Genomic DNA, 23,701 nt, shown 5'->3' with positions numbered 1-23,701 from the left:
CAGACACTCAGATCGATGGAACAGAATAGAGAACCCAGACATGGACCCACAAACGTATGGCCAACTAATCTTTGACAAAGCAGGAAAGAATATCCAATGGAATGAAGACAGTCTCTTCAGCAAATGGTCCTGGGAAAACTGGACAGCGACATGCAGAAGAATGAACCTGGACCACTTTCCTACACCAAACACAAAAATAAACCCAAAATGGATGAAGGACCTGAATGTGAGACAGGAAACAATCAAAACCCTAGAGGAGAAAGCATGAAAAAACCTCTTTGATCTTAGCTGCAGCAACTTCTTCCTCAATACGTCTCCAGAGGCAAGGGAAACAAAGACAAAAATAAACTATTGGGACCTCATCAAAATAAAAAGCTTCTGCACAGCGAAGGAAACAATCAGCAAAACTAAAGGGCAACTGACAGAATGGGAGAAGATATTTGCGAATGATATATCGGATAAAGGGTTAGTGTCCAAAATCTATAAAGAACTTATCAAACTCAACACCCCCAAACCAAATAATCCAGTGAAGAAATGGGCAGAAGATTAGTAGGAAATAGAGAAGCAGTTCCCAGAACTAAATTTAGAAATAGGCAAAAATAAGATAAAGTAAAATAAAATAAATTAAATTAAAATAAGATAAAATAATAAAGCAAAACAAAACAAAACAAAACAAAATGTGTCTGAAAAGGGAGACGGGGTATGGGAAGGACTGGAGCTGGGAAATGTTGGTTTTCATTTTAAAGTCTATGTTATCTATACAGTAAAACCTTTGCGAGCATAATTTGTTCTGGAAACATACTTGTAATCCAAAGCACTCGTATATCAAAGCGAATTTCAAAACCCATTGGCTCAGTTGTGATCATGTGACGTTCGACGTCATGTGCTACTTGCATTACAAGACATGGCTCTTTTATCAAGTTAAAAATTATTAGAAATGTTTGCTTGTCTTGTGGAACCCTCGGAGAGCAAGTTACTTGCAGCCCAAGGTTTTACTGTATTTTAAAAATGTGCAAGTGTCACTTGAAATTATCAGGAGACTACAGAAACACACATACACATAAAATTAGTGAATAAGACAATTCTTTCCCTGCTGTAGACCCTATCCATTCTTTAGGACCCAAGTTAGCTTCTTCTGAACCACCCCCCAACACTAGGCATGCTGTAAAGTTCTCTCACTGTGTAAATGAATGGACTGCTCTTGGAGCTGTATTACCTGGGCTAGGTTCCAACCTGTCGGGTCTTTATTTAACTTTGCAAAATGGTGTCGTTTGGCCAGTGTGATGGTTTTGATTAGTCGTTCATTTGCTCATTCTTTCATCGAACGTACATATTTCTTTAGTACCCCTCACCGTCCTAGGAAGTGGGGACACTCTGGCGAAAAGGACACCTGTTCCCAAGGAGCTCTCACCCTCTCACGAAGACACAGCAGTCACTAGACAAGTACAAGGTGATGTACATAAAGAAGGGCACTCTAGGAGCACATGGGAGGGGGAACCAAGGACCTTGAAAGCCAAGTAGGTCTTCCTGGAGATGGTGACATTGAAATTGGTGTCTGATAAACTGAGGGTTGATGGGGGGTGGGAGGGAGGGGAGGGTGGGTGATGGGTATTGAGGAGGGCACCTTTTGGGATGAGCACTGGGTGTTGTATGGAAACCAATTTGACAATAAACTTCATATATTGAAAAAAAGAAGGGAAAAATACCCAACTCAATCATAATAAAAGAGATACGAATTAAAATTAAAAAAAAAAAAAAAGAAATTGGTGTCTGAAGGGTGAATAGAGGCTAGCCTGGTGAAGGGGATCCAGGAAGGGAAATGGCAGGCTTGGGAGAATGTAATGGCTGTCATGTAGAATGCAAAAGAGGCGAGTAGGGAAATGTGGACAGAATGATGGACCCCCAAGGATGTCCACGTCCTAATCCTCAGCAGAGGGGACTCTACAATGTGAGTAAATTAAGGCCCTCAAGATGGGGAGGTTATCCTGGATTATCCAAGTGGGCCCGATATAATCATAGGAGTTCTTATAAGGAAAAGAGGGAGGCGGTAAGACCCATTTATGATTTCTGATCTCCAGAACTGTAAAATAATAAATTAGTGTTGTTTCAAGCCTCCAGGTTTGTAGTAATTCATTACAGCAGCGACAGGAAACTAATGCTGGGAAGCAAGCTGGAGAAATAGGGAGGGACGGGAGGAGGAAGTTCCCTGTGAGACACATTAAGGAGTTTGGACTTTCTTCTCAGGGCAATCAGAGGCCGTGAAGAGCAGGGTGAGACTTGTGTTTCAGAAAGATTGCTCCGGCCCAAGTAAGGTGGGGCGGGGCGGGGCGGGGTGGGGGTGCCGTGAGAGATGGGTGGGTGGCGGGGCAAGGTCTCTCCAGGACCCTGCCAGTGTCCTCAGGACTCTACCGTGTCCCACCCTGGATGGTCCCTTCTCTGGTGATAATCCCCTGGTGTTCGTTTCCAAGGACCCTGATTTCTGTATGTTAGCAAATACTGAGTACTGCCTCGTGAACTTGGGGTCTAGAGAAGAGAGACTGCTGGATGCAAAGAGTGGAAGTTCACGGGGCAGGTGCGGCCTTGGCTCCAAGATGAGTTTGTCTTTTTCTTCTTCTTCTTTTTTTCAATCTTTGTTTACTTTTGACAGGTAGAGAGAGACAGAGCGTGAGTGGGGGAGGGGCAGAGAGAGAGGGAGACACAGGATCTGAAGCAGGCTCCAGGTTCTGAGCTGTCAGCACAGAGCCTGATGCGGGGATCGAACTCATGAACCACAAGATCATGACCTGAGCTGAAGTTGGACACTTAAGTGACTGAGCCACCCAGGCACCCCAAAGATGAGTTTTTCTCACCTTGATTTTCCACATCTTTCAGGGGGTCCACGCCAGGAGACAGGATAAAAAACATGGGTGTGGCTGGTCCTGATTCCTCAAATGAGGCCGCAAAGTCTGGCGTTCTTCCCGCCACGTACTTGCTTCCCAGCTTCTCTTCAACAAAATCTCTGCCAGAAAAGAAGTGCATGTGTATGTCAGTCACAAAATAGCAAACACTTGAGAAATGGAGGCGTATAGACATGGAAGGATGCGCTCAAGGTCATGGGCGTGGTAGTCACAGAGGTGAGACCAACTTCCAGGTGCCTCATTGTTAAGTCAACATGCACAACCATGGCTGGCCCGCTGTCCTAGATCAGGGCTCTTTCTGAATCCCCATACATCCAGGCCACTGTCACCTTCTCTGTGAAGCTTGGATGTCCCGTGACATCACCACCATCCATTGGAACGCCACCAAGATCAGTGCTTTCAGAAAGCTTGCAGGCAGCTGGACCCTCCACACTCCATATCCCTGTGGTCTTCTGGCTCGGTCCTCTATCTCAGCTCAAGATGCAAGGCCCTCTGCTTTCCTGTGCTGTCATACTCTATCAATGTCTGTTTCCTTTCATCCTACTCCACTTGTCAATGTTCCTTTCCACACTGCCCTGTCTTCCGCCGAACAAACCTTTCACCTGCAACCACTTGGTCGACCATCTGGCCCAACTCTTGGCCCTAACTCTTCCCCAAGGACACTGCTTCCTTGTAGTCTCCACAGCGGGGTTCATTCTCCTACCTCTGACCTATATCTCAGGACGGTAAGGTGGGATCATGGTTCTCCTCACTGGTGGTTACTCTCTGCAAACCATGACTTCTCCATTCTTGTGGCTCCGTGGACTCTCCATTCCCCAGGCTGCATCGCCATGTCCCCTGCACACTGACGTCATTTACCGTTCCACTTGTCGCTCTACCCCTTCCCTGAACACTTGGCTCACGGACCTTCTCTCCACCAGCCTGAGTGACATCAACATCCGCATGGATAATCGTCCCGTTCCTCTGTCTTCATTTTTTCCTCGATTCAGCCACCTGGTTTTGTGGCCACATTTTATCCTGCCATTACTGAAGGACTTTGTCTACATCTGAAACCTTCAGTGGAAACACTCCACTCTCTGCCGAAAACCTTCCGTCAGCGATTTAGCGACTGACCCTTATTCCACCTGTTCCTTCCCTGTGTTGGTGCCACCACAAATGGAGGATTTTCAGCACTGCGGCTTCTCTGTTTTGTTTCTTAACCGCCCCCTTACGCTCTTCTCCTCTTTCCTACCCAGTGTAGACTCCACGGCCTCTAACCTTGAAAAAAACCTAAAAAAACGTCTTGGGGTATAACTGATAGCATAACATTTGTCTCTTTTAAGTGTAGTATTCAATAATTGTTAATAAGTTTACTGAATTGTACAGCCTTCACCACAATCCAGAATTAGAACACTTTCATCATGCCAGTACGATCAGTGCCCACCTCAAGAATTCCCGTTCCCACCACCCAGCCCCAGGCCGTGCTCCAGGCTAACTTAACTCTGAATCTACACCTGGGTGGTTGGACGTTGCCACAGGGAACCATTGATGAAGACAGGTGCCATTGTAAATACATGATCTTAACTAGGTGGGCTCTCAAGGCTGCTCAGAGGTCTTTGGGTTTCCCTGGTGGGTCTTCTCTCCCACTTGTCACAGATTCTATTTCAAACTCTGCGCCCTTCTCGAGTCTCTAACTCTGCCACCTCCTCTCGCGCACAGACCCAACTGATGAACACGGACGTCATTAGACACGGTTCTCAATTTTCCACCATCATCCTATCACCTCAGCTAAAGGCGCAAATATCGCTGCCTCCTTCCTTTGCGGTCGGAGAGACGTTCTTCCTGCTATGGGTGATCCTTCCAGCTCTTCTCTGGGTACCATCATCTCCCAGCACAACAGATGTGACCCGCAGCCTTCTCAATGCTGATATGGATGGGCTCACCTCTTTCCAAGTTGTCCACTTAGCTACTAAGAAAATACATGGCTGACACAGGGCAGCAGGCCTTACCGGATTCTGGATGTTGGTACCAAGACCCCTGTGACTAGAAACACATGACCTTTGTGCTCAGCTCTGCCAATCTGGCCATGTCAAGACTGCCCCACGCCCAGCCTGGGGCTCCCCACTGTCCCCTGTCCCGTACCGTATGGCATAGGTCATCCGGTCAGGCCGCATGACTCTCATCATACAGAGGCGCTGCAGGGCTGTCTTGTCCTTCCACCCCTGTGGAAACTTCTCCTTCTCAGGACATTCCGATTCCACAAACTTCTTCCAACTCTTGGCGGATCCCTCAATGTCTCGATCCAGATTACAGAATTCTTCCATTGATGAAAGTGCCTGTGACATTTTGGAGAATCTTGCTGTGAAATACAGTTTCTCCAGAAAGCTATAGTTTTCATTGCGTTGGGGGCAGGGGGAAGGTGTCAAGGAACGAGATACGAGTATAGACGTAATTCTGTCTTGTTCATACTCGCATCTGGAATCTTGGATCTTCCCCCCAGGTAAGCTCAAGGAAAAGGAGGTGTTTTGATCAAGTCGCCTCAGCAAACGGTACTAATAGTGTGCAAGGGTTAGCAAATAAAGTGTTTGGGTTATTATCAGTAGCACATTGAACTGCACCTTCCTGCAGGGTATTGATTGGGAAGAGGGACAAGAAAAGATACCATGACTTTTCTGTTCACGGAGCCCAGACATTTCAAGTCTCTGACTCCTTCCTTTTATCTCAATACTCATTCTGCTGGCAACTCAAGTTCTCTCTCAAGGTGCCTCTAGATACCGACTTTGTGTGACTGCCAACACTGAAATTTCCATGAGTTGCCTGCTTCCAATAAGGACTAAGTCCAAATACGCAACTTAGTAATCAAACGTGTTCATCTAGCGTTTCCTTCCGATCCATCCGGGGAACCGGGTGTCCTTCTTCCCTCCTACTCTGTCCAAGAGTATCAGTGCCCAACCCTGGAACCGTGCCGGACTCATTCCCAACTCAACTCTTTGTCTACGCTACTTTCGTCATGCGAGAGATCCTTGATCTCTCCTCCCCCAAATTCCACTCCTTCCTTTTCTTGTGCTGGTCCCGATGAGCATGTGGTAAGGTCCTACAGGTTGTTACAGTCCTGGTCATAATCAGCAACCTCTCTCAGGTACCTTCTCTCTCACAGAGAAACACAGAGCCTTCCCATCCTTCTTGCGTGGGCTACCTGGAACTACTCAGTGTTGAAATCTTTAACAAAGGGTCTGATTCAAGGTTCGGATGTTTGGTAGCTGACAGCTTTAAAGCCTTATCCACTCCCCTGCCACCACCCCACAGTTTCTTCTTCTCCTCCACATCCAGGCAAGCTGATAAGTAAGTCTTGGTACTCCCTCCTCGGGTGCTGGAGGGAAGCCGAACCCTGTAAACCCCTGCTCACATACAGAAATACTCACCCCTGCCCCAACCTTAAACTACTAAAAAAAAAAAAAATAATAATAATAAATAAATAAAACAAAAAAACCAAACACCAAAGTGGTCTCCTTCCTTGGCTCTCTCAAGCCATTTTCAAATTTGGTTTTTAACGTTTATTCATTTTTGAGAGAGAGAGACAGACAGAGAGCAAGTGTGTGAGCAGGGGAGGAGCAGAGTGAGAGGGAGACACAGAATCCGAAGCAGGCTCCGGGCTCTGAGCTGTCAGCACAGAGCCCGACGTGGGGCTCGAACCCACAGACCATAAGATCATGACCTGAGCCGAAGTTGGATGCTTAACCGACTGAGCCACCCAGATGCCATGTGAGTAATACATTTTTTAATACTCTCTTGGTGTGTGCGTGGCATCATCAGTCTTGATGTCAAAACCAAATTTTGGGTGGTGGTTCCTCCCATCCCATTCCTTGAGAATGCCCACATAAACATTAGTCACTTGGACACTTTTCTGCAATTCTTTCCATTATTACTTGACTCTGCTTATACATTTGGTCTCTTCCATGAGATTAAAAGGTAGAGTATGTCCAAAGCATCTACCACAAGGCCATGAATTTTAAGTATCCCAATACCTTCTTGCTATTTGAATTCATCTGTTCGTCCATCCATCCATCCATCCATCCATCCATCCAACATTTATTGAATGCTTCATGCCAGGCACTTGGGGATACAAAGGTAAAAAAAAAAAAAAAGGACACACACCTTCAAGGAACTTGCAGTCCTAAGTTAAGGAGAAAGGACAGATGAGGGAGGCCTTCGGATGTAAGTGGAATTCTGTTGGGCAGAGATGGAGGGAGAGAAAAGGGAAGGGCATTTAATGGGGTGGGGTCAACGAGAGTCAAAGTCTGGAAAGGGGAGGGGGGCCCGTCAGAAAGCAGTGTGCCAGCAGCAGAGGGGTCTTACGGGTGACCCGGGGCAGGTGAAGCTAGAGAAGGACATAGACCCTTAGTCTGGGCTCGCCGAGTCTCATTTCCCATGTGGACGAACACAGGTCCTGTCTTCACGTGCCCTTTCACACGGGCTCTGTGTCCCCCCCCACCCCCTGCCCCACTTGACCTTGGCCACTAAGCAGGGGGTGCATGTCACTCTATTGAGAGGTGGGGGCCAGGGGGAGTGGTGTGTAGCACGGGGAAGGGGGAGCCAGGAGTGGAAGGCTCTGGTCCCAGCACCACTGCCCCACAAGCCTCTTGTGACTCAGAGACTGTGCGCTTTGATTTTCCCACTTGGATAACGAGGCCAGGCAATCCCGTCGCTCGCATTCTAATGTAGAAACGAGTGCTTTGAAGTCGGTAACGCCCTCCCTGCTGCTTCCTTGGGGTTCCTGCAGTTACTGAATCCCCCCACCTGGCTTACTTGCCTGTCACTCCCGCAAGACTGTGAGTTCGCTGCGGGCAAGGACTTTCTTAGGCGTCTCTGAAAGCCTTGGAACTAGCAGGCTGCCTGGCGCTTAGCAAGTGCTCAATTAATAAAGTTTGACATCTGGGCCGCCAGCAGGAGGGCTCTTGACAGGCTGCGAAAAGCTGCTGCTACTGTAATTACTTCTCTCTGGGCTGAGGAACCGACTCCCATCTTCTTACAGCTTCACCCCTGCTCCCAGCTGGCATCACCATTAACCCTTCTGCGGGCCCGTTACCCCCTCGGGCGATACCACAAAACTGAGCACATTATGCCCCGATCAGCGTTCCCAGCTGCCGTGACTGGGTCTGAAACACGCTTTCTTGAGGCTCTGGGTTGAGCACAATTGCAACATTTAATCTTCCAAATGAGGCAAAGGGATTTCTAGCCTTCTAATAAGCTAAATGGAAATGACTAATTAACCTAATTACATTGGGCTGTGCAGCAAAATACAACTGTGCAAATTGGCGTCCAGAGTGGAAGGGAGAGGTCCTTTCAGACTCTGACAAAGGCGTGCATCATCGAAGAGATTTTATAATGGAGAAAGGGACGTGCCATTACCTTCCGGCTCAGCATTTGGTGAGACTTAAAACATCCTCACAAAGGATAATCATAAAAGGAGTCTTTTATCTCAAAGAGTTCGCTCATTACCTGATTATTAGTGCTTCTGGGGAAACAAGGCAAGCAACCTTCCTCATCAGATAGAATTAAAAACTTTTGTTTGGTAAGTCATATCCTATGCAGTTGTATTTATGTCTTCAGGCTAACATTCAACCCAACGCTTAAAAGGAGCGTTGATCAAAGGCTTTGGTGATGTGTACTACGCATCATATTTTGTTCCACCTGCTGACATCCTGCCCCGTGCTTGAGCGGGACGGGGGTGGCTTTTTGCTGCCCTACCTAACGCAACTCAGAGAACGAGAGAGAAAGCTAAGCGCTCATTTGTAAAAGGCTTTGACCAGCCAGACGAGCTTAGCCCACACAATCAAACGGAGAAGCGAAGCAGAGCAAACAATCCGTCTTGTGGAAAGAGAAACGGAACCGGGTGGCACAGGAGCTTTCGAGTTGAGTAACGTCAAGTGAAAGTGGTAGGGTATGCTTTTGAATCATTTATTCTTTATGACTTTTGCTGCGGAGGGCTTTGTGGCGTAGCACAGGGAAAGGCAAGCTGGACTGGAATTCCAGACTCACAATTCCTCAAGGTTTCACCTTCAGTGGACAAGTTCCATCAGGCACGATGCCCATCAACCACAGCAATATATACACCCCACAGCCGGGTAATTAATAATCATAACTATTATGGGGTGAGCTGTGTTCCCCAGAAAGATGGGCCGAAGGGCTAACTTCCCAGACTTGTGTGTGACCTTATAGTTGGAGGTAGGGTCTTCGCAGGTGTGATCAAAATGAGATGAGGTCACCAGGGTGGGCCCTAACCCAGTACGACTGGTGTTCTTAGGACAGAAGATGTCAAGACACACAGAGGGAAGATGACATGTGAAGGCCGTGGGGGTGGACTGAGGCCACCACAAGCCAAGGAATACCCGGAGCCACTGGAAGCTGGAAAAGGCAAAGAAGGATCCTCTCCTCGAGACTCTGGAGGGACCATGACGTTGACATTTTAATTCCAGACTTCCAGATTCCAGAACTGCGAGAGGACCCAGGCTGTAGTACTTTGTGATAGCAGCTCTAGGAAACTAATTCCATGGCCATAACCATAACTATAATCACAAGTACTTTCCATTTACTGACCATTTACTATCTGTTCAACGGAGCCCTAGGAGGTGGGTATTATAATAGCCATTTTGCAGATAAGGAAAGAAAGGTTCAGAGGAATGAGATCATGTGCCAAAGGCCACACACACTCCAACTAGAACTTGAACCCAGGAATGTCTGCCTCCAGAGCCTGTGTTAACCAGACCATCATTACTCCGGTTCTGCAAATGGGCTCATTCAGAACTGATTTCCAGGATTTATTCCCTCCCTAAGGGCAGCAGACTATGCGTCGGTATTCTCAGCCCTGGGGCCACACTGTCCATCAAGGTAGTCAATGAGCAAATGAAATGTGGCTCATGTGATTGAGGAATTGCATTTTTTAATCGCACTTAATTTTAATTATTGTTATTTTTTTTAAGTTTATTTACTTAAGTAAACTTTACACCCAATGTAGGGCTCGAACTCATGACCCTGAGATCAAAAGTCTCATGCTTTTCCTGCTGGGCTATTCCAGTTGCCCCAATTTTAATTATTTTTAAATTTAAGTTTAGAAGCTGGAACTTGGCTGTAGTAATTTGGAAAACTTTTAAGTACATTCTGAACAACTTAGGTCAATATTGTAAATCTAAGTTTTGCGAACTCTAAATACGTATCCAGTGCTTATGATGAAAAGTTAACATCTGAATTGAAATGAGCTATACGTGGGGCTCCTGAGTGGCTCAGTCGGTTAAGTGTCCGACTTCGGCTCAGGTCATGATCTTGCGGTCTGTGAGTTCGAGCCCCACATCGGGCTCTGTGCTGACAGCTCAGAGCCTGGAGCCCACTTCAAATTCTGTGTCTCCCTCTCTGTCTGTCCCTCCCCTGCTCATGCTCTCTCTTTTTTTCTTTCTCTCTCTCAAAAATAAAGATTAAAAAAAAAAAAAAGAATGAGCTGTACGTGTAAAAACTACACACCAGAATTCAATGACTTGATAGAAAAACAAAAAATATTTCGTGAATGGTTTTTATAATAACTACCTATGCAAATGGTATTTTGGCTACCCTAGGTTTTTCTCCACAAATCTCTGCATTTATTATGATTTTTCTTAGAAATCTTGGAACTTTGTTATTTTGGTTATTGTTGTGAATGGAGTTCTTCATTACTTCTTTTCCAGTATATTATTCCTCTTCTTATCTGCCCACAGGGTCCAGAATGACAAATGCAGTTAATAAATGAAAATCACTCACACCTTTGCTGTTTAGGTCAGGGATCAGCAGACTATAGCTTGCAGACCCAATCTGGCCTACCGCCTGTCTTTGTAAATAAAGTTTTATTGGCACTCAGCCATTTCCGCTTATTTACACATCGCGTGTGACTTTGGCAGAGCTGAGTAGTTGTGACCGAGTCTGGCCCTCAAACCATAAATATTTGCTCTGTGACCCTGCACAGAAAAAGTTTGATGAATCCTGATTTAGATACAGCCCTAAAGATGATTCCAAGAATACCTGTGGACTCTGAAAAAGAAGTTAGAAAAATTTTTTGGGCAAAGGCAGCATGAGTGAAATTAGCCTCGAATTTCCTAAGATGGTTCCTTCGAAGAGGAGAGCGTGTGTATAAATATTAAGTTCTGGGCTTCTGTTATAAAATGAATCCACTTGGATGGCTCTCAGGGGAATTATGCTCCGTGAACAAGCCAGTCCGCCAAGGTTACATACTGTAGGATTCCATTTACATAACGTCCTTGGGAGGACAAAATTGTACAAGTGGAGAACAGATTAGTGGTTGCCATGCGTGAGGCACTAGGGGAGGGATCAGGTTGTTGTGATCATAAAGGGCAGCATAGGGGTCCCTACAGTGATGGAATTTTCTGGAATTTTCTGTACCTTGACCGGGGTGGTGGTACCTTGGTGGTACCTTGACCGGGGTTCTGTACCTTGACCGGGGTGAATCTTCACATGTGAAACACACACACACACACACACACACACACACACACACACGCACAAAAAATCAGTGAGATCAGACTCAGATTAGTGGATTGTATCAATGGAAATTTCCTGGGTGTATGTTCCAAGATAGGAATGCAAGATGTTACCACAGAGGGATGCAGGGAATGAAGGATATTTCTATTATTTCTTATAATTGCATGTGAATTCGTATCATCTCAACGTTTTAAAAAACTTAATAAAAAATGTAAAGAGCAAGAGAACCACTCCCATCACTTGAGAGTCCTTTGTTCTATGAACTGTGTATAAAATGCAACAAACAAAAGAGGATTAATTTCGTGTAGATGCCAGTGTCCCCAAAGCACCAGCACCTGCTGTGTGTAAGCATCCAGGTGTGGACCCGACAGCTGCCTACGTGGATGGTGGCCTGGACCCTGCAGGGGGGAACTGCTCAGTCAACGTCACTGCTCGGCATCATATCGCACACCCATGGTGTCACATCAATGCAGGCATGGTCCCTACAGCAAGGAGCTTATACTTTGTGATCTTTTCGTGGAATAACATTCATAGAATCCCAACCACACTCAGCTGCGTAACATGGAAAGAAAACATGCTTTGTGTTAAATGCGAATAAAGAACATCGATGTCCCGGGTGAACGTGAGAATAAAATGCATTTCTCAGGTGCTCAATAAATGTGAGCTATTATGAACTGGTAGGAATCCCAGCCTGGGATGCATCCCCCACTGAGTTAGGACCCGCATGGATGTGCCTGAACAGAGCCCTGGCAGGTGTCTGGTTCCGGGGGTCCTGTTGGAGCACCCCCACACGGCCTGAGGGCCCCACGGAGGAGCCCGCAGTCCAGCCCTCAGTGCCGGCAGGTGAAAGGCAGCTCGGCTGAGGCAGGGAAGCTCCCGGATCTTCCTGTCGCCCCACATCCTGAGGGCAGAGCCCTGAACCAGCGTGCACCTGTTCCACTGACAGCCTTCCCAGCAGGCCCGGGAAGGGTGAGCTCTGCTGTGGGGGGCCAGGTGAAGGCACGCACCCGTGTTTAACCCCCAAGGAGCGCCGCGCCGACTTCATGGGGACAAGTGTCAGGGGAGAAACTCCAGGAGCTGAGAACTTGACTTTTCTCAAGGGGCCTTTTCTACTGACCTTTATGCCACCCCAGGCCTGATGGGAGAGGAAGCCCACGGGACTGGTGACGCCCGTCTGCCCCGGAGATCGAAGCAGGAGATCCAGCGTGGTCACACTCACTTCCCCGCTCGTGAGGAGGATCTGCAAGGCGGAAGATGATACCACGATGCTTTAGGGGTGCTGGTCACAGGGTTCTGGAGATCTGGGGGTTCGCACTCGGTGTAATCATCGCTGCTTTGAACCCTAGAGCGTGCTCATCAGTGTTGGTTGTTTTAAAGAGGGTGGAGTGTGGGGCACCTTGGGGGGAGTCAGTCGGTTAAGCGTCTGACTCTCTAACTCGGCTCAGGTCATGATCTCACGGTTTGTGGGTTCGAGTCCCGCATGGGGCTCTGTGCGGGCAGCATGAAGCCTGCTGGGGATTCTCTCGCTCCCTGTCTTTCCCTCCCCTGCTCGCTCTCTCAAAATAAACAAAAATAAACGTTCAAGAGGGCGGAGTGAAAGAAAGTGGGTTATCTGCGCAAATCACTTCTGGGTATGTGTATATTCACCCACCAACATCAGGGTGAAATAAATGCACACAGTGAGTGACCAGGTACCTTGATTAGCAAGCGTTTTGTGTATCCGTCCTAAATGCCATGGAGCACATCTCTGCGATCTGAGAAGATGACACATATAAGCGACATGCCTGAGGAGGATGTCAAAGTCACATACGGACACATGCAAGAGAGAAATGCACGAATGAATCAATAATGCTAAAGGGGTTCCAGAATAGGGGAGTGACCAGCAAGCAGGGCAGTGGGATTAATTTGATGAAACCTTTTTATTCTTCTCTTTCTCCTCCTCCTTCGTTTTTTTTTTTTTTTTTGAGAGAGAGAGAGCAAGAGAGTGAGTGTGAGCAGGGGAGAGGCAGAGAGAGAGGAAGAGAGAGAATCCCGAGCAGGCTCCATGCTGTCAGCACAGAGCCTGACGCAGGACTTGATCTTATGACCGTGAGATCATGACCTGAGCCGAAATCAAGAGTTGGACGCTCAACTGACTGAGCCACCCAGGTGCCCCTTTCAGTTTTTGAAGTAATCTCTACACCCAATGTGGGGCTCAAACTCATGACCCCAAGATCAAGAGTCACACATTCCACTGGCTGAGCCAGCCAGGTGCCCCAAGTTCTTCTGATGACACCACATGCTTCTGGGCTGGAGAGGGAATACAGAGGGTGACAGGGACGAGCCACACTAACACTCCCCCGTGGATTCAGGCTTTGGAACATGCAAACAGAGTCAGCCCAGAAGTCATCATAGCACATCTGGTATTTAGAATTGGAAGAGGCCTTCGAGATAATCTAAGCGTGTTCCCAGTTAACTTACAGAAAAAATTCCCAAACCTAAATGATTAGACGGATAAATGCGAGGAAATAAATTCTCGTGGCTTTTTGATGTTGAGAGTAAGTGGAAGACAAGGTTTTCTTATTAACACTGGAAGTCCCTGATGCCCCCCAAGCCCTTGAGAATCAGAGTTCTTAAGGACCTTTTCAAGGCCAAATCTGCTATGGCTATGGAAAGACATTTGCAATTTCTTAAAAAAAATTTTTTTTAAATGTTTATTTATTTTTGAGACAGAGAGAGACAGAGCATGAGCAGGGAAGGGGCAGAGAGAGAGGGAGACACAGAATGTGAAGCAGGCTCCAGGCTCTGAGCTGTCAGCACAGAGCCCGCTGTGAGGCTTGAACTCACAAACTGTGAGATCGTGACCTGAGCCGAAGTCGGACGCTTAACGACCGAGCCACCCAGGTGCCCTGACATTTGCAGTTTCTTATTCTGAGGGAAGGTTGGGGCATGAAACTCACATCCCTAGAGGGAAATAAATAATGAGGGATGCTCTACATTTCTTCTAGCATCTCAAAAAGTATCTAGTTTTTGGTATGGCCATTGAGTTCCATTTTTAGTGCCAGCTTGGGTTGATGGCTAGTGGCCTGCTGGAGGACAATGTTGAGGAGGATCCTAGGTCATCCAAGGTAAACGAGTACAACGGCTGATTAGGCATGTTTGCCATGAGTGTGACAATGGTGAGGCAGCATGCACGTGCCATATTGGACCTTCTTGTCCGATGCCTCTGCGTAGAGCCTAATAGTCTTCACGTTCTATGGGAAGCGAAGTGAAAAGAGCAAACTTTCTTTACACCTGCTGGTTGGGCACTGGAAAATGATGTGTTTTCTGGAAACTTCTTGATTCTACTTTTACCTGAAAGGTAAGCTGGGCAAGGTAGGTCAGCTTATCACACTCGAAGAGCCCACGTGTGGTGTACTGGTACACGGAGAAGGTGATGCTGTCTATCAGATTGGTCACACGCGCCTTGAGGCTCTCGTCCAGAGCGGCCTTCTCCACAGCCTTCTGGAAGACGATGCTGAAGGCCTGGGGGCAGGAGGTTGGACACTGGTAATTTACATAGCTCTCTGTATATGTAACTAGTAGACTCACCTGTGAAGAATACTGTAATTTGTCAGCCTCAGAAATGTTTTCCCAGCACATCCTGCCAAGAAGGGACCGTGGTTGGGGCGCCTGGGTGGCTCAGTCGGTTAAGCGTCCGACTTCGGCTCAGGTCACGATCTCGCAGTCCGTGAGTTCGAGCCCCACGTCGGGCTCCATGCTGATGGCTCAGAGCCTGGAGCCTGTTTCAGATTCTGTGTCTCCCTCTCTCTCTGACCCTCCCCCGTTCATGCTCTGTCTCTCTTGGTCTCAAAAATAAATAAACGTTAAAAAAAAATTTTTTGTTTAAAAAAAAAAGAAGGGACCGTGGCAACAAGACAACATTCTATTAGCTCTTTTAAATTTTTTTTTCAACGTTTTTATTTATTTTTGGGACAGAGAGAGACAGAGCATGAATGGGGGAGGGGCAGAGAGAGAGGGAGACACAGAATCAGAAACAGGCTCCAGGCTCTGAGCCATCAGCCCAGAGCCCGACGCGGGGCTCGAACTCCCGGACCGCGAGATCGTGACCTGGCTGAAGTCGGACGCTTAACCGACTGCGCCACCCAGGCGCCCCATATTAGCTCTTTTCTTAGTTTGCTCGTATGAATTGTTACGTTGCCATGATGTGGGCAAAGCTATGAGGCATACACATAAGAGACTACAGTTCTGACTGGTGAAAAGTGACTATCCAGGAACCAAAATAATTAAATTAGACCCAGTAAGTTCTGTTGGATAACCACCCCCACAAATGGGTAAGCACGGTCAACAATAACCAGCTGGGATTAGTGATACTATCCAGTAAATTCCAGAATTCCTGATGGTAGAACCAAAATGGGTTGGACAAATCTGTTGTCTTAAAGAGACTCTTGTACATAATAGGTACTCAGAATATTTTAAAATTAATTACTTTTCCTTTTGGTAATGATCAGAATCTCATGTGCTGTTTTTCTTCCTGTTAAGTCTGCAGTCATTTGGAGAGTCCTTTTACACACCCTTTATTTCTTCTAGACCCTTCCTGAATCAGAGAGCAGGGTCCGAGGCCTGCTTTGGCTACGTCTTCTGAACATTAAGGGTCTCTTATGAAATACAAATGATATGAAGCAATTTTTCGTGGTTTACACGTATACAGCATTTATACAAATCATTAGGAATGCTGCACTTTGTGATATGCATAGAATGAGCCATTAAAGAAAATAAAAATCAAGATATAATCAGGCCTTTCCAATTCGTGGCTATGCAGATTTCCAGTCTTTATTGCCCTTTGGTGGCTTCAAAAAAAAAGAAGAAGAAGAAGAAGAAGAAAAGAGTCTTGGGTCTTTCCACCACCAGGTATTTAAACCTCAGTGGAAACCATATAAAATTTGCATCTCGAGATTTCCTCAGTTGCAAAATGGGGGGGAAAAATAGGACCTCCTATTTTTCAAAGTTCCATGGTGTTTCTTGTTAAGGAAACCCTTGCAGCCTCCCGTCTTCATTCAGTTTTGATGATCCTAGCAAAATCTTCTGACTGCCTTCAACCCAATCCACGGTGATGTGTGCCCACACCTGGTAGGCTGGAGATTAGCTCAGTGGAGGTGGGTCATGTCCCCCAGGTCCACACAGAGAAATCTGGAAAACTTATACTGGCGAGTGAGGCTGCAGAGACTGAGTGTATAGCTTTCCCCAGGGCGTTACTGTGCCTTCTTTTCCCTAAATCTATCTTTATTGAAATGATAGTGATCAGTAAAGAATCTCCAGCTACTAAGTTTAGACAAGGTGGTTCACGAGTCAGGAAAAAGACCTAAAGAAAATGCAAAGACTTAGGTACACTTAGCATTTTCTTTACACTCAGCTCATTTGGGCTCCCTTTTCCGTTCCATCCTAAAGGGGACTCCCATCCTCCTGACTTCCAGGAGGAAGCCAGCGCCGGGCTGACCTCTGCTTGTACGACCCCCTCCTGGAGGTCATCTGTTGTGCACACGGTCCCATGGCTGGCTCTAACCACCCTGTCACTCTTCTAGGGCCCCTGTCCATGGCCTTGCGCCTTAGATAGGTTTCACCTTGGGGGCGCCTGGGTGGCTCAGTCAGTTAAGCGTCCGACTTCGGCTCAGGTCATGATCTCATGGTTTGTGAGTTTGAGCCCCATGTCGGGGTTTTGCTGACAGCTCGGAGCCTGGAGACTGCTTTGGATTCTGCGTCTCCCTGTCTCTGCCCCTCCCCCGCTTGCACCCTGTCTCTCTCTCTCAAAAGTAAATAAAAACATTTAAAAATTAAAAAATATATGTTTCATCTTGTCCTTTCTACCAGATTTTGGGCACACTGAGGATGGAAGTCAGTCCTTAGCAACCCAGAATCCAGCCCAGCTCTTCACGTATGACAGGCATTCAAAAGATCTGGTAATGAATGACTGTGTCCCACTAGTGCCCTAAAGAGCTTGGGCAAAGCATGAGAGATGCTCCAGACCGAGGGTCTCAAACTCAGATGCCCCAGGGGCCAGGTGTGTAAGACCAAACGGGGACGGGGGGAAGGAACGTGGCCAGAGGGAGGCAGAAGCTGATCCTGGAGGAGCCACCCATCCCCTTAGCTCCAGCCAACTTCTACTGTATGGAAGGAATGGGGGCTCAGTACTGAAATCTAACACACTTTCATGGGAAGCCAGGCATCTGGATTAGTGGTTGTCCCGACTCTTGGATCTTCACCACCAAGGAGGGTGAAAAGCCCTCTGAAAATAGGCCAACAGGCCTTCGGTTTGAGATCAGAGCTCTGTGCTCTTTGCTTCTGTCTGATTCTTCCCTTCCCCACCTCTCTGAGCAAGGTCCCTCCTCCAGCTGTCCCCCTGCACAGAAGACACATAACAGAGGGACATAGGCCTTCCAGCCAGCGGTCTTATCTTTCTCAGGACCCCCTGGCCCTCGGCCAGTGAAGCCTCATTAACCCTCTCTTAGCCTTTGGCTGAGTTCTGGAGAAAAATGACAACGCACCCCCGTTCCATCTTAACCTTGGTACGAGCTCCCCAGCTTTTTCAAAACTGGCTCTTGAAGAGTGTCTGGGTGTGTAAAAGCCAAGAGACACATTTGGACATATTCCTGCTCAGAGCCATTTGGGAAACAGGGATCTGTGGCTGGAACAGTGACCGTGAAACCCAACCTCAGACAAAAGCCGAGATCGTGGAGACCCCAGGGATTGGTTTTTCTTCCCATCGCACAAGGTTTCTAAGTATACTGTTGTTTCGGTCCCTCTGAAGACCCTTCACCTTCTTATCATTAAGCATTTAAATCTGCTCTCGATGATCAAGCTGGTTGGCAAGTCTTAATAAGAGTATGGGGGCCAAATGCCTCCCCCCCCCAAAAAAAAAACAGTGCTTCTATGACAACACAAGCTTCGATCAGGGTGTTATTGCTGCAAAACAACTTTCCCCAGGTTTCCGAACACATCTTTTCTTGGGTTTCATTTGATTTCTTTTCAGCCACTCTCAGAACTGGGGAGCCCTCTTATAGCTATTCTGCTTACCATGCTAACTCTTACGCTGTCTTAAAACATCTCGTAATTCTTTCATCGTTTGCTTTGACCTGAATACGAGGCCAAGCATTAGATTGCTTTGAAGCACATAAAATATAAACACAATTCCTTTCGTCTGCAGAGACTCTGAGTTGAGGGAAGGGGACCCGGAAACGGTACAATGCCATCCGCCATTGAATGAGCCCCAGGGACTGGAGACCTCCTGATTTCTCACCTGCTCACCTCCGTCCCCACACCTTGACCTCCATCAAGTGTTCCCCTTCGCAGAATGAGGTGTAAGCTCTGACTGTGTAAGTGTGTGTGTGTGTGTGTGTGTGTGTGTGTGTGTGTCCGTCCATCCTCTGTTAGGTCGAACCACAGAGGTTGTTCAGAAATGCTGCACTATCCCTAATGCGTCTTCAACTGTGCATACCCTACAGGAGAAAGATAGACTTTCATCGATTCACTTAAAATTTATAGGGCTTTATTTTTTCATGAGTAAGTTAAGAGCAGTCAGCACTTACAATGTGCTAACACCTTTGGTGTTAGAAATATTTCGCAACCATAAAGCAGTCCCCTGGAGGAACTTAGGGTAGCGAGGAAACTAATTGAAGGCTGGGCTGACGCCATTGCTTGGACTTTAACCCCTATGAAAGACACGCACACCTGTGATCGTCCCTATCGTATTTTAAGCTCTTTTGGGGGGCAGTGGGGGGCCACTTCTGATATTTCTTGATTCACTTCCTTGCCTTCAGTAAGCTTAGCACCCACCGTGTCGCCTGAGTGAGTGAGGCTGGGACAGCTCCTGCTCCTGTGGGAATAACCCGTGAGTCCTGAGTGACCCAGTTAAAGAGATGAGGACTGTAAGGCGGGTCTGAAGGTACCGTCACGGGTCCCCCGGATTTGATCTGACAGACCTGCCGTAGCCAACGGAGCCCGCGGGTAAGCCCTCCCGGACAGCTGGGTGGCTGTATGACCAGGTTTACGCAAAACCCCACAGGTGTAGGTCACCTTGAGAGAAAACTGGTACATCGGGTGGATCTTGCTGAGGTCATTCATGATGAAGTAGAGCAGGGAGGCCCGGGCGGCTGCGGGCCGGTAGTGTTCGCGGGCCTCGTTGATTTTCACTTCCGTCACCCTGGCCTCCTGGACCTGGTAGGGAAAGAAATAGCGGTCCGTTCAACCGCTATTCAACCAACCCATCAGCCTGGCCTCTCTGTGTCCACACACACCGTGTCTGTGTGTGGGGCAGGTGGGTCTGGGTGGGGATAGCAGCTAGAAGGTTAGGAAGCTGCTGTAGGCTTTTTTAAAAATGTTTATTCATTTTTGAAGTGGGGGTGGGCAGAGAGAGAAGGAGACACAGAATCTGAAGCAGGCTCCAGGCTCTGAGCTGTCCACACAGAGCCTGAGGCGGGGTTTGAACCCATGAACCATGCATGAGGTCAGGACCTGAGCCAAAGTTGGATGCTCAACTGACTGAGCCACCCAGGCGCCCCTGCTGTGTGTTGTTGTTTTTTTTAATAGAGCATCAGTGAGAAAGGAGGTGATCTTTCACAAACATGAGAATACACACACATACACACACACATGCATATATTACTTGAAAATAAACCAGTATTACGGGCAGTGAAAGTCCAGTGAAAACAGCATAAATTGAATTTTGTTTTAATTTTTATGAAAGAGTTCATATGTAAATTCACAAAGAGGATCTCTTCTTTTAGTAAAAAAAACCCTTAATTCCCGTATAGTCAACACAGAGCGTGATATTAGTTTCAGGTGTACAATACAGCGACTCAACCCTTCCATACATCACCCGGTGCTCATCAAGATAAGTGCGCTGTTAGCCCCATCACCTACTGCCCCCCCCCCCCACCTCCCCTCTGGTGACCGTCACTCTGTTCTCTACAGTCAAGAGGCTGTTTCTTGGCTTGTCTCTCTTTTTTGTTCCATTTTTTAAAACGCCACATATGAGTGCGATCATAGGGTATTTATCGGTCTCTGATCATTTCCCTTAGCATTCAAGTCTCTAGATCCATCTAGGTTGAAAGAGGATCTCTTTCAATGGAATAGTTTATTATCAGAAAATTTCTTATCACAGGTAAAAATGAGGAAACAGACCCAAGCGTCAGAGAGGGAGTCTGAAAGAAGAGGCCACTAAATACCAGCCTCAGTATGACCTGCCTTATGCTCCAGACGAGTGAAACTAATGATAATTTCTGAGACTCTCACAGGAAAAAAAAAAACAAACCACAACGATCCTTTTCAAAGATCAGCTTGCAATAAACAATTACGAACTTCAGAAGGAAGTGTTACCAAGGGGGAAAATGAGAATCTACTCCCCCCAAATTCCCAGGAGGATTAGCATCCCAACAGCTGAAGATCCCTGAACAATCTATAACTCACCATTAACTATTTCGGTTTAAAAGCAGCAGAGCTGAAGAAAAACATAAAATCTGGACATTGGAAAGAGGAGCAGCTATTACCTAGAAAAAAAAATGAACTCACTAGGACTTTTTAAGTAATTCAGTTATTTAATTTTTTTTTCAACGTTTATTTATTTTTGGGACAGAGAGAGACAGAGCATGAACGGGGGAGGGGCAGAGAGAGAGGGAGACACAGAATCGGAAACAGGCTCCAGGCTCCGAGCCATCAGCCCAGAGCCCGACGTGGGGCTCAAACTCACGGACCGCGAGATCGTGACCTGGCTGAAGTCGGACGCTTAACCGACTGCGCCACCCAGGCGCCCCAGTAATTCAGTTATTTAAATGAAAACCCCAGTGCACAGGTTAAATAATGGACCAGTGCTGGAAGGAGAAGATGAAAACTAGAAGACAGATCTGACAAAGTTGGAACAAAGGTAGCTCAGAGAGAAAAGAAAAAGATGAAAAATATGTATGAGGTTGTGAGACTTGGCAGACAGAAAGAAAAGATTCAAAATACATTTAACAGAGATACAGGACAGAGAGAATGAGGGAGAAGCAACACTTGGAGGCGTAACGGTTGAGAATTTTCCGATCCAGTGAAAGACCAGAGCTTTTAGAAGAAGCAGTCAATGTCAAAGAAAGTTTACTATCCACAGACCTTTGAAGAAATAATTATTTGCCTCAATTAGAAGATCACATCAAAAGGGGGAAATGAGATCTGAGAATTTCTTAAATATGTGGTTAATCTAAATAACAAGGGCTGTAAAAAAGAACCACCATAGGGGCGCCTGGGGGGCTCCGTCAGTTGAGCATCCGACTTCAGCTTAGGTCATGATCTTGCGGTTCATGGGTTCGAGCCCTGCGTGGGGCTCTTCACTGACGGCTTGGAGCCTGGAGCCTGCTTCAGATTCTGTGTCTCCCTCTCTCTCTCTGTCCCTCCCCCACTCACACTGTGTCTCTCTCTGTCTCTTGAAAATAAATAAATGTTAAAAAAAAAAGAAAATAAATTAATGTTAAAAAAAAATGACCACCATAGGAAAAGGAAGTAGAAGGTGGAACGAAAATATTATAAAACAGTAACAGAAGATGGAAAAGGATGATCAAAGTATTCTAAAGTCCTTATATTGTCTTGGGAGAGGCCATATATCCCTTTATATTAGACTTTGTTAAATCAGTATATATATTGTTAAGTTATATAAAATGAAATATAATTTCCATATATAAATGAAACAAGGTTAATCAATAAAATAAAGTAAATTAACTTTCTTTTTAAGTTTGAGAGAGAGAGAGAGCGAGCAAGAGAGAGTATGTGCACATGACGGGGGGGGGGGGCGGTCAGATAGTAAGAGAGAATCCCAAGCAGGCTCCATATGGACAGTGCAGAACCCCACATGGGGCTCAATCTCATGAAATGTGAGATCATGACCTGAGCCGAGATCAAGAGTCAGATCTCTACTGAAGTGACTGAACCACCCAGGTATCCCCAAAGTAAATTAACTTTAAAATCAGGAAAGGATAAAGATGAGAATGATGAAAAATCAAGATGGGAGAAAAAAAACAAATAAGCGTGGTTAATAGAAAACACGAATGAAGGCAGTAGAAAGAAATTCACTCTATCGATAATGTTAATAAATGTAAGTGGGTTAAATTCAGTAGCTAAAGACAAAGCTTATCGGAAGGGGGTGGACTGAACAAAAACAGCTACTCAGAATGGTGTTATCACAGATCCATCCTTTTCAAGCTCACCTGGGTTCCTAATGCTGTCCACTAATTATGTTTCCTGAATTAACTTTTACTCCTATTTCAGTAAACCTTCACTCCCCTCCCCAAATTGCCTCACTACCACTCCTTCACTCTCTGCAGGTGAACGTGACTCATGCTTTCACCGCTATAGAGAGACCATCAGGAAGGAATTTCCTTAATTTCTGCCTCTCCTCTGATTCCTTGAAGTTTCTGTCTCCTTACCTCAGTTGCCTGGATGGATCCATGGACCATGGATCTCATTTCTAGACTCATGCTTGCCCCCAACCCCTATCACTTTGGAACTAGCTCTCCATCTTTCCAAAGACAAGCTCATCATCTGTGACCTGAATTAGATTTCCTCTGACTTTCTCATGTACCCCGCTACATTAATTGTTCCTTCTTTTTCCTGTAAATTCACCTTCTCTTATCAACTGCGGCTTTTACTTTACAAACCAGGCATCCTCCCACCTCTGGTGAAGATCTTACCGCACCCAATCTCTCCCGTCTCACGGGACCCATGTCTCCTTTAAGTCGCAATCCTTTCTCTCTCTGCCATTTCACAGTTTGGCTTCTTTCAAGGGTAGCTTATAGTCTCTTTCCCTTTTTCTGATCCCATTTGCTCTCATTCTAATTCAGTCTGACTTCTGCTTCCACGACACCACGGAAACCATTCTCCCCAAGATCACCGATGACTCCTTTCTGCAAAGTTCAGTGGCCACATCCTAGCCATACCTTGTTTGAGTCCTCAGCATCATTCAACGTCACTGGCACACCCTCTTGAGATGCTTTCTTTCACAATCCCTTATTTTCCTGCTCTTCTTCCCATCTGTCTGCTCTATTCCACAGTCGACATGTTCTGTATTTCTCCTAAAACGTCTCAGGATTCTTCTCAATGTTTTATTCTTCAGTCTCCTCACTGCACACACATCTCCCCCATGACTTCCTCTGCTCTCAGTTTCAATCATCAACTACTTGTTGATGACTCTTAGCACCTTAGTACCAACCAAGGTCATTTATCTGGAAACTCAAGGAAGGGACCTATGTGAATGGCCCAAAGGCGTTCCAAACTCAACGCAACACAAACGAAACTAATAATGT

The 23,701-nt window shown here is 46.5% G+C and overlaps 1 protein-coding gene across 1 annotated transcript in view; it reads right to left on the bottom strand.

Moving 5' to 3' along the window:
• Positions 1-23,701, bottom strand: part of DNAH9 (dynein axonemal heavy chain 9) — a 332,285-nt gene that overhangs the window by 50,256 nt on the left and 258,328 nt on the right. Inside the window, exons 58-62 of the mRNA XM_043585501.1 lie at positions 19,449-19,589; positions 14,733-14,903; positions 12,517-12,639; positions 5,019-5,212; positions 2,850-2,998 (exon numbers count right to left, since the gene is read on the bottom strand). Coding sequence (XP_043441436.1) covers positions 2,850-2,998; positions 5,019-5,212; positions 12,517-12,639; positions 14,733-14,903; positions 19,449-19,589 — 778 coding nt within the window. The remainder of the gene's footprint in view (positions 1-2,849; positions 2,999-5,018; positions 5,213-12,516; positions 12,640-14,732; positions 14,904-19,448; positions 19,590-23,701) is intronic.

The sequence above is a fragment of the Prionailurus bengalensis genome, chromosome E1, assembly GCF_016509475.1.
Source record: "Prionailurus bengalensis isolate Pbe53 chromosome E1, Fcat_Pben_1.1_paternal_pri, whole genome shotgun sequence".
NCBI lineage: Eukaryota > Metazoa > Chordata > Mammalia > Carnivora > Felidae > Prionailurus > Prionailurus bengalensis.
This window is presented reverse-complemented; position numbering and strand designations above follow the sequence as displayed.